Genomic DNA, 11594 nt, shown 5'->3' on the forward strand with positions numbered 1-11594 from the left:
GGTGTTCACTATTAAAGGGCTGCTACAGAGCTGGGCATCTTTATACATGGAGTGGATAAATGTTAAAGTAGCTAATGCTGAGGCTGGTTTTTCATTTCAGGATGACTACGTTCTGGAGGTCCGCCACTTTCAGTGTCCTAAATGGCCAAACCCAGATGCTCCCATAAGCAGTACCTTTGAACTTATCAATGTAATCAAGGAAGAGGCCTTAACAAGGGATGGCCCCACCATAGTTCATGATGAGTATGTCTTTTTTTTTTTTCTTGCTTTGTATGCATTTTGGATTCTTTTGTACATGGAGATATCCCATACAGATTCTACAACAGGTTTCACAAGCCAGCAGAGCCCTGGTTTAGGTAAGGCTTTGAGCAGCCTGGTAAGGGCTTACGGAAACCACTTTCAAAACAGCCCTGAGCTCCTGTCTGATAACTGAGGTTTAACGTGCCAGGTGAGGCATAGAGCAAGCTCAGCTTAGCAGTGTCTCAGTACGAGCAGCAGTGTCTTGTGAAAAAGAGCCTAGGTTATCTGAGAGCAGATTTATTTTCCTTCCTTCTGCTTCCCCCAAAACACTCCAAGGGGCCCACATGGTGCCAAATGGAAGTAGCCTGCTAACACAGGGCCAGCATGCCCCAACACTCATCTCTTTTGTCGTGTAATGGTGAGCATTGTCTTGCCAGCTATGCTTGAATGCCCAGTTATTTAAGATACTAAATACTGCATTGAATGTTACTGCTTTGCACACATCATGGAGCTGCAAAATACTGTTACTGTGAAACCGAAGCCTCGGTCTAACAGGGCTGTTTTTGGAAGGAGCTGTTTCCTGGTGGGCACAGTGCTTCGTGGAGTCATTCTGCCATTAAAATCCCAAGGAAGCCTGATTTCTGACACTGCTTGAGTCACCCGTAGAGCAAACACCAAGCCAGCATAAACAACTGCTACCCCTTCAAGCCTCCTGCACTCAAGTCTATTATACCTTCTGCCTTTGCTACAAAGCAGAGTTAGTGGAAAAGTCATAGAAATCTTAACCTTATGTACAAAAATGTTATTAGCATACTCTGGTATTTCAGAGGTCAGATCAGCCTTTGTGCTGATGTGTGATTGCGTGCTGATATCTGCTGTTGCAGAAAGAGCTTTCACTTCACATCAGCGTGTGCTGCTGCAACAGGTTTTTCCCAGCACACTCCACCAAATGGTGCCTTGGGCTGCAGGAAGTGGTTTTTCTCCCACTGTTTCCTGCCTTGCTAATGCACAGTGTGAGCTCTGTTGGCTTATGCCAGCACTTATTAATTCCAGGCTAGTTTTTAATATTCATGCTTTGGGTAGTCTGAAGTGAGGTTTTGCTGCTCTTGCAGTACTTAAGATTATGTTTTACAAAATTGGAACCATTATTGATTTGGGCATTTCATGCTAGACCAAAAAAAAAAAAAATTATTCAAAATCACATTTCTAACAAGTTGCTGAGTCATTCTTTCTGTAAATTGCTTTTTTGGTTTATTTGTCATATTCAATGATTTTACTTTTATGCCTAATACATAATGTGGATTCTGCTTTTTACTGAGGCCTGAGCAAATGTAGCTGAAAACAAAAATTTCCCTTTACTACATGCAACTACTGTATCATATAATCCACTAGTAATTACAACTGCAGATTAATTCCAAATATATGAATTTGCAGATACTAAATGCATGTGGTATTTAGGAAGTACATGGTGGGATGAACTCGATAACAGCAAGTAGTTCAGAAATTCCAACTGGAGACAGTTGTCAAGAACTTTAAATATAACTGCCCATATGTAGGCAACTAGATGAAAATTTGTTGCATAATTTCAGAGAGAAAAGCCTTCAGATTGTTGGGAGCTGGCAGTAATCAACTCAAGTAGAAACGGAGCCATTAGGCCCCAAGAGGCCTTCAGTTGTGTCCCACCAGGCCCATGCACTAGACACTTTGTCCGCTGTCCCTGTAGATGATCAGTCGCAGCCATCTCTGTAGTTCTGCAGAAGCCCTGCTTCTTCTGGAGACTTTTCATCAAAAATAGCAGGTCTATTGTGATCTGATTTCTGCTTCCAATTTCTAGGCAAATTGAGTTTGCAAAAATCATACGAAATTAAGTCAGCATATGTCTTGATTTCCACAGGAATGTTGTAAAAAATCCTAGTGGTAATCGTATTGTACCAGATGGCAGCGCAGTACTTGCCGATTATTTAAGTTTTCATGTAGAGTTCTCCAAACAGTTTGCAGAGTAAATCAGCACCAATGTCCCCTTTTACAGGTTGGGACATTTAGACACAGACTTTCTCAAAGTCACGGAGTAGACTTCACAAAACCAGGGCAGAATTTCAGTCTCCTGAATATCAGGAGAGCAGAGCTCAGTTGAGGGTCCTCAGAAGCAGTTACGAGCCCCTGTTGCTTAAGATCCTTCATCCCTTACCCCACAACTGCACGCATGTTTCAAGCATACCCCCAGACTTAGCAGCAGAAAGGTTTCTACCTGGCCAATTGTCTCGAGGACACACTCTGAGTCATTCTCCTGATGAGTAACCATTGCTCAGGTTCTCATTAAATGACAGCCCAGCTCAATTTGTCAGAATCCCTAATGTCTTTAGGGTGCCCAACGTGGGAATGTTGCATTTTGGTTATGAATCGGACCTAAGGAGGACTTCAAGGTGCCCCATTTCCTTGTGAGCACCTCATATCCCTGTTAGTTTTATATAATTGCCTGATGCAGAGGAAGAGGCAAGTCACATTTCTTTCTAATCATTTATGTTTTGCTTGAGCTCCCACTAATGAATTTAAAATACACTCGGCTACAATGCAGATGCTTTCAGTACATGTGGCATGTGAGAACTGATTTCATTTTTATACTCTGCAAGCTGGGTGTTTTTAAATGGCTCACATTCTTCTGCTGATACAGTTCTTCATATTGAATACTGCAGATATCCTGAAATGACTAGTGTGCCATCAAATGTCTTTTTTTTTTTTTTAATTAAAATGACTAAAAAATAGCCAGTGTAAAGCAAGCATTTACTAGATATAAAGACGAACTATGGCAATCAAATAAGACTATACCGACATTTTCCTAGCTCTTTGTCAATGTGCCCCGGTATTTTTCTGAGGATCTTATCCTTTTGGTGTGGTTTTTCAGGTATGGAGCTGTGTCAGCGGGAACGCTATGTGCCCTTACCACTCTGTCCCAGCAGCTGGAGAATGAAAATGCTGTCGATGTTTTCCAGGTGGCAAAGATGATAAATCTTATGCGGCCTGGAGTATTTACAGACATTGTAAGTTTTTAAATGGGATATAAATGGAGAGTTTACAAGGTTTTCATTTGAGACCAAAAGCATGAACTGAAACATGTATTGTGTATATTATCAAGTCTATTGCTTCTGCTGCCAAGCAGAAGTTGCATTGGGCTTTTTGTTTTTTATATATTATTGTCATTTTTTATAAACCTCAAGCCTGCAGTCTCTGATTTGCAATTAAGCTTATTTTGCACACAGCTAGGGGGCCAGTGCTCAGGCAGGCCTTTCAGCTTGTCAGCACTCCCCTGCCAACCCTGTAAGTTGTGATCCAAAGGGTGCAGCAGGGCAGGGAATGCTGAGGGGAGGAAAACCTTCAGCACAGGAGCTCTTCAGTCTGCGTGCACCAAGAGCCCTTGGCAGGACGTGCATGGCTCTGCCTGTACGAGGGAACAGCCTGGGGCTGAGCTGTGGGCTCAGATGTTGTCCTGCACTCCTGTATCATTTAAGCATTAGTCCCACCTCTAGCAGTTTTGCCCCAAGTAGTGTTCATCCAGCTAAGGTCTGTATGGATGGAGGTGTGGGGCCTTACCTCATTCTGTTTGCTATATTCCCAGCCTGTTGGGCCTTCCCAGAGATAACCCCAAAGGTGGGTTTGGCCATAACTCAGTGTTTGGGGCACACTGATCTGCTGATGCCTTGGAACTGAGAAGCTGTAGATGCCTCCTTGCTCTGTCCTCATTCCTCCTCTTGGAATTTAAGCCAACCACTGATCTAACACATTTATGTGTTTAGAACTTGTGTGTGGAACAATTATCAAGGAATTGACACATTGAATTCATGGTATGAAATCATAAAATGTGCACAAATTGTATGGTGTTTTTTAAAATCAGCATGGTAATGGAATAAAGACGAAAATAAGGGAACTGGATGTACGCCCTCGTTGCTGGAAAAATAGTAATGATGTTGTAGGGCTTCTGCAACCTGCTGTTTGGTTTGTTATATTGTTCCAGCCATTCTGCAGTGTCCTTATAGTATCTGTGGAAAGACTTCTTTTTCTTCAGTGGGCAGTAGATCAGGAATAATACAATCTACTCAAAACTGAGATTTTGAGGTGACAAGGTTAAGATAGATTAACACAGATAATTACTCTTAAGTATTTCTCTTTTCTTTTACATATGCTTCTAGTAACAAATATCTGTGTCCTTTCCAAGCAATGCCCAATTTAACTGCCTCTCACTTACGTACACTGGAAGGATTGAAATAATTTGTCCTTTCTTTTCCAGGAGCAGTACCAGTTTCTTTATAAGGCGATGCTAAGCTTGGTCAGCACTAAGGAAAATGGAAACGGTCCCATGACACTGGACAAAAACGGTGCTGTGATGGCCAGTGATGAGTCAGATCCCGCAGAAAGCATGGAGTCTCTTGTCTAATTGGAAACCTGAAAAGGCACTTAATTTGTAGAACTTCTGAAGACTGAGCGAACTTTTTTGAGGCCTTTTTTGCCAGACTCTAGGTTATACAATAACCCAATTACTTTTTTACACTGATAAAAGTTTTGATATTTATTTTTTGCCATTTTATGTCTTAATGGTATCCTACTGAGCATTTGCACCTCTGTTTATTTCACACAGTGAAACGCAATTTTATCTAGTTTGCACTATATGATCAGTGTTACTGCCTATAATATTCTAATACAAAACAAGCCCTGATGTGACATTCCATGACAACAAACATGCTTTTTTCTGTTTCGTTTAAATGCAGTGAAGTTTTGCTAACTACAGTGACCCTCGAATCTTAAATCTTGAATGCTAGGCCAGGTGGATTCTTTCTACGACAGATACTGTACCCCTTCATACCATATTTATTATTTTAATTATCATGTCACAGTTTTGGTAATGGTATTTTGCATTCCAATGGAGTGGATGAGCAGTGTTCATCCTTTCTTGACAAAACGTGGCAGGTGATTATTAGCTACAGTGAAGGTGTAATAGCCTTGTGGAGCGGAAACAATTATTTCTGTATTGTTTCACATTGCTGTTTGTACACTTACAGACATAAGACTTGCTTCACATGGAATATACAAATTACATACAATATAATTATAAATTAGATACGATTCATATGTGGGACACAGTGATAGGTTTTGAACATACAGTTCCAAAGTTTCCCCGTTTACTCGGAAAAACGTCAATTTTAGCTTTTTAACCGGCCCCATGATGGGAAAGTATTTTGTTTTTATTTTCTTCAGAGCCAATACAGTAAGAAATCTACTATAACCCAAAATCAGACCTGTTTTCAGATATATCGAAGGTAGCAATATTTTACATTACTAAGCTATTCAATATTTTAAACACATTAATTTCCTTACTATTTCTTCAATATGACCTCACACCTAATGGTATGTTACATGATGACAGGCGTTTCTTAATTTCATAACTGTTAGATGCCATTTTTACAGGTGTGTAATTTTCATACTTTAGTGCTAAAACATAAAGTACTGATCCATATTTACTGGTGAAGCAAACTAATAAAAAAACTACCTATAAAGTTCCATTCTCCCTCTTTTTTTTTTGCCCGACTAATTCTTTAGCACAAACCTAGTTTATTGTGTTTTCCCTCCCACACCACTGAAGTGTTTTTCCCCCAGATTCTATAAATAATTTGAATTACTGTTTGGAGCATTTAATTATACATTCTTATTGGCTCCCTTTTGTATTTGGTTGCAATTCAACAAGGCTCATCCTTATTTAACACAAGAAGTAAGCACATACTTAATTCTCCTGAGAGATAAAGTTAGTCATGTCCTTCATAGCTGTGCTGAGTAGGGAGGGGTTATTGAATCTGCCTTGAGAACAAACTGTGTCGTTTCAACCACCCTGACGTTTGGTATACAGTTACAGGCACTATCCCATATTTATGGCATTAATTTCTTCTAAATTTCAACTGCACAAAACCTGCATTGTATGCGTCAGGACTTGTCTAATTATTACAGCATATATTTCATTTAATGTAAAACCATCAATTTCTGCCAGTCCGGCCTTGCTAGGATACAGAAATGTGGCAAGGCAAAGCCCACTTCTTCTGTCGGAGGGGAGGGCGAGGAGGAAACTTAGCTAAGAGGAAGGTTCTGTGGATTTTTTATACAGAAGGAAGCTGAAAGTGGAATTTATACCGAGTGTAGGCATTTTGGTTGAGAACCTCATGAGGTACAAACTGAGAGCAGAGGAGCTACATGAACTGGTATGTACTAACAGCTGGCCTTTTATTTTTAATAAGGGAAAGATTTCCTATTGTGGATGCACTTGATTAATTCCAACACCAATATATTTAAGCGTTCATCAGCAACCTTTTACATAGTTACCTTTTACTTAATCAATTTTTTGAATTCCCTTGATACAAGTGGTCCAAATAACTGCTAATGCTGAACAGTGGAATATATCCATGGTTTCTCTAAGGAAATCCCATGTCCAGCACCGGCTAGTCCAAATAAAAGATGTGCAAAATGTTCCAAAGGAATGCTTTGTAGTTTGCATCGTCTTGCCCTGGGACAGCCCCACACCGAGTGAGTCAGTTTACGTGTGGTAGGAGATGAGTTGGGCTCTCCGGTTGCTGCAGCCCAGTGAGGAGGAGGAGTTGTTGCAGTAAGTTTTGAGGCACCGCTGCCTGCCAGGAAGGTTTTGCCAGGGGTGTGCTGAGCAGTGCGTGCTGGCACGAGGCTGCTGAGCCCCCCTTGTGCCCCCAGCTGTGATCCCAGCCCCAGGCAATTCCAGCCGGTACGGGGGATTTTGTTCAGTTCAACCTGAAGTGTTTAAGTTCCTGGGGAGGTATAGAGAGAAGGAATGAGTTCAGACCCTGACAAGAGCAAAGTGACACAAAGATTACTGCAGGCATCGAGAGGGCTGGATTTGCTCAGTACTTTTAGCTGATTACTTTTCATTTCAGTGGCATGATGGAAGATAACTGTGGTTCATGACACGCTGTCTGAATACCCTTGGTTTAATCCCTTACCTTCTCACGAGTTTTAAAAATCAATGAAGGAAGGCTGTGGGGTTGAACTTCAGTAGATGCTTTGGAAATTCGTGTATTTGCATTGGCATTTTCCCACATCTGAAACACTTGCTTGGGGCTTAATCCATGAGGAAGTAATTTACACTGATGTTGTATGACTTCTCCATGGATTTTTTCTTAGGGGGGGATTAAGCTGTGTGTTAAGAGCTGTGTTAACAGTCAGATAACCAATAGATGATGCATTCGGCTTGAAGTGGATGAAGCTAGGAATTGCTTGTAAAGGTCAGGATTAGGAGCGCGTTAGAGACAAATCTGTCGTGCTGTAAGCAGCTGCAGTCCTGCTCTCCTCCATGGACTTGCCCCTCTTTCCCTGGGACTGCAGAAGGCCTGAACGTGTTGTGTTCAGAGGTCTGCGCTTTGCAGCACCCCACTGAGATGCTCTGGGGTCTGTCTGGCCAAGCCCCACACTGCGCATCGCAGCCCTGCTTTCGCCACACCAGCCCCTGCACTGTAGCCATGTCTTGGCATTTGCTCAGGACGTTTTTCAAGCATCAGAAGCTCCCAGGCAATGTGCAGGCCTGCAAATTAGGACTGCCCAAGTGTATCCCCGTAAAATGTCCTCAGCAACAGCCCTGAGGAATAAGGAAGCACTGGATGGAAGCGTGTGTGCATGTGTGTCAACATTTCTATGATATGATTTCTCCATCTCTTGCATGTGTTTGCACCTGCAGACCATGTGAAAGACAGAAAAGACTTCTATGTGTCGAGCCCATAAAAATAGCCAAGCTTTCCAAGAAGGAATGCTTGGAAAGCAGCTGTGTCATAGCAACATCTGAAACTGGTGACACTCCTGGACATGAGTGACGTGGTATTGACTTGGCATGGGCAGGAGGTGCTGGGAGGGCCGGTAGGACTGCCCGGACACGCAGGCTGATTCTTCAGCAAGACCAAGCTCTAAAGTCTTTCCCTTCAAAGCAGCATTTGTCCTTAGTATTTCAAAGCGTCTGTTCCCAAATCTGCATTTAGGAACAGGAAAAAAATAATCCCAAACCCTTGACCTACTTCCCGTGTGCGACTGCTTCCGTGCTGTGGGTCTGTTCGAGGTTAGTGGAATCCTTCACAGGATCTGCAACATTTCAGTTGTTTTTTCCAGTTTCTGACTGCTTGAATTGCTTGAACCCCAAGTGATGTATTGGAACATTAGGAGAAGACTCTTTGTGAAACAGCACAATTGCCTTCTTAGTAATCTTTTTTTTTTTTTTTTTAAGCTGATATATTTTATTTAAAAGCTAAAAATATAGATATCAATTCTACCAAAGATACATACTACTAATTCTCAGCAAAACAAAACCAACTTAATTTACAAAATAAAATAAAATGTAGTTGTCTTAAAGATTTAGCAATCTTTCTCAAATTCATGTCTTTGGACATCAAATCCTGCGTTCTGAAGTTTATGTTCAAATGGTGCCAGTGAATTTTTATATGAAGGGAAAATGCCGATTTGTTAATCCACTGCATTGCTTTTTCTTTTCTCTCTCTTTTTTTTTTTTTTTTTTTTTTTTAATTTTTGGCAGACGTAATTCAACTCTTATTGTTACCCCTTTGCTTTTCTTCTCTTTGTTGCCATTCTAACAATGTGAACTGCATTGGCTTTACTTATCAAAGGAGAAGGAATGCAAAGATAGAGAAAGAGAAGGAACTGTAATGAAGAGATTTGGCCTCTACTTTGTCTTAGCTGTTAAACTGTTTTTAGTGTTTTTGTTAACTATTTGCAAAGGGAAGCATTTTCTACAGAGGATAATTAATTTCAAGAAAAATATCTTGAGTTTTAAGAATAAGCGTCTCCAAAAGAGGAGATAGTCAATTTTATACAATGTCACAACTCTCCAACATTTGGGGTAGTGACTTTTTTTGTTGTGTTAGAACATTTGAAACTAGCAAGCAGCCATTGTTTCTAAAGACCTAAGCATTCGTGTCTACTCATATTTTCTTTTCCTTCATTTTTAAATAGCGAAACCATTAAAACTGTAAATATTTTGTTGCTTGGATAAGCATCTTCTGGGAACTTTGTATCTATGGTATATAATCATAGAATTTTATATTTTCATATAAAGCTAATTTTTTTCTAGTTTCACCTCCTTCCTAGTTCTGTGGTGGCTATGTGAATACATACCTTCTGTGTATCAAGGTAGTGAGACACCATCATCACACTCCAAAAAGATTTCCACACGTCATTTCTTTGGGGCAGTGATTGTGAAAGTTGGATTTTTTTTTTCAATTCCATTGTCAGTGTGTGCAATAGGAATTAGACTTAGCCAGTCACTGGATACGTTTGTCTCATTGATCCATTCAGAAAAAAAAAAAAAAATGTGGTGTTTGCTTTTGGGACAGGGTGGGAGGGAGTATTTTGAGGGAGATTTTTTGTTTTGTTTTGTTTGTTTTGGGTTTTTTTGTAACTTGAAGGATCTTCTTTTTGTTATGTTTAAAACTATATCAAATCATTCTATTATAGTGTTATTTAATATGTAAATTGTATTGCTATACATAAAATAAAGTATGGTTTTTGATGTATTTACAGACTTCTTCCTTATTTGCATCAAATACACATAGAGAACAGATGCGCAAGTCAGTATTTCATTGTCCCAGGCGTGCAGGAAGAATGATGAGATCCGAGGCCTGCTTTAATTAGGTCTCAAATTTCCAAGGAGGACTCATCTGGGAGCTGTCTCTCAGTCACTTGTCAGTGCAGATCGCTGCCCCTGTCCTAATTGTCTCAGGCTATCGGAGTGTATCAGAGAGCTTCCCTTCCCTCTCCGTGACCGGTCACCCCTCTGGTCACTGCTGTGACACCTTTTCGGGATTTTGATGGGGATTGTTACCCCCAGCTCCTTGGGCTGTGCCGTTCCCTGGATCTAATTCTGGTGTACCAGCAGATGGCTGCCCGGAGGATGAGGGGCTTTCACCCAGCCCCTTCACCGGGTTCGCCGTGGTCACCTGCACGTCCTGGTGCCGTGGTAGGGAAGGCAGAAGTGTTCATCCCCGTCACAGCCAGACAGGGAGGGAGGGACAGATGTTCCGAATCCTAGAGACAAAGCAGCAAATGTTCCCCGTGGAGCGTTAGAAGTCATGCCCAGCCGCCGCATCCAGACGGGAGCCCTCTGGAGTGGGTGCGTTGTGCCGGCAGCGCTCAGCATTTTGTGACAGGAACTCGACAGCTCCGTGTGCCGCCTCCTGTGTTGATCCTGGTTGTGTGCGTTACTTATTTTGTTATTCTTGTGGGAAAACCACTTGGGTTTGTGGATCTCACCCTGGCACCAGCAGCCAGCAGTGCGGGCCTGTAGTGGGCACCGCAGCTGCACGGGAGCCATCTCTGTGGTGCCATGGCAGTACTTGGGTACAGCACCCGTAACTGGCGTTGCTTGGTGGCACAAAATGGCTGGATAAACTCAGTCCCCTGCACCCCTGCCTTCCTTTGTGCTGCTGCATTCCCGCCTCTCAGACACGCTGTGGATGACAGGGCAAAAGCAGGGACCTGGGACGTCAGACAGGGCCTGTGACTCGCGTGACATGGCAGCGCCACACCACAGCCAAACAACGGCCCCAAGCCCACAGGCCCTGTGCTGAAAGCCCTGCAGCAGTCCTGAACAGGGAGGCCCTGAGCTCCTGAGCTGTCCCCTGCTGGGCTGCATGGGTGGGACGGGAGGGCAGGGGGGAGGCAAAGCCTTGGAAAAAGTCTCTGCTTGTGCTGGGGAAGGTGCTGGCTGGGACCTATATCGCGTGGAAGCATACAGTAAGTAGTTCATTAATACTTTGGCACCAAAGATAGGATTTACTAGCACTTCCCACCCCTAACAATACGTCTGAATTAATTGCCGGTATCAGGAGATCCCAACTTCTTCTGTACTAAATAGCTAATGAGTTTAGCCTTTAAGGCTTCCAGAGGCTGCTAGCAGTCATGCTAAGCAGGCACAAATAATAGCAGCATTTTATAAAATGGATTCAAATGCCAGAAGGTGTACTTTCAAGACCTTTTGCGAAAATAAAAATAATTTTGATCAATGGTTCAGTCCCAATCCTGTTAATGTGGCCACTTGAAGCACCACGCAGGGCTCCGTGTGCTGGCGTGTCACCACCACCTGCTGGCAGTTGCCTTATTGATCGCTTGTGGTTTCTGTTTCCCCTTTGCTGCCAATCAATGGTTTTGATGTCTTTCTGACTCTGTAATGCTTTAAGAAGCAACGCTTCACAAAGAAATCTTTCCTGACACTGTGTTCAATTAATGTGACAGTCACTGGGCTCGCTTTTCTTTTCTAAAGTTGTTATCTTCCTTATGTCTTGAAATCCTTG

The 11594-nt window shown here is 42.2% G+C and overlaps 1 protein-coding gene across 1 annotated transcript in view; it reads left to right on the forward strand.

The window, feature by feature from the left end:
- Positions 1-5790, forward strand: part of PTPRG (protein tyrosine phosphatase receptor type G) — a 397438-nt gene extending 391648 nt beyond the window's left edge. Inside the window, exons 27-29 of the mRNA XM_032193863.1 lie at positions 101-243; positions 3143-3278; positions 4523-5790. Coding sequence (XP_032049754.1) covers positions 101-243; positions 3143-3278; positions 4523-4669 — 426 coding nt within the window. The 3' untranslated portion in view covers positions 4670-5790. The remainder of the gene's footprint in view (positions 1-100; positions 244-3142; positions 3279-4522) is intronic.
- Positions 5791-11594: the final 5804 nt, after the last annotated feature.

This window comes from Aythya fuligula, chromosome 10 (genome assembly GCF_009819795.1).
Source record: "Aythya fuligula isolate bAytFul2 chromosome 10, bAytFul2.pri, whole genome shotgun sequence".
NCBI lineage: Eukaryota > Metazoa > Chordata > Aves > Anseriformes > Anatidae > Aythya > Aythya fuligula.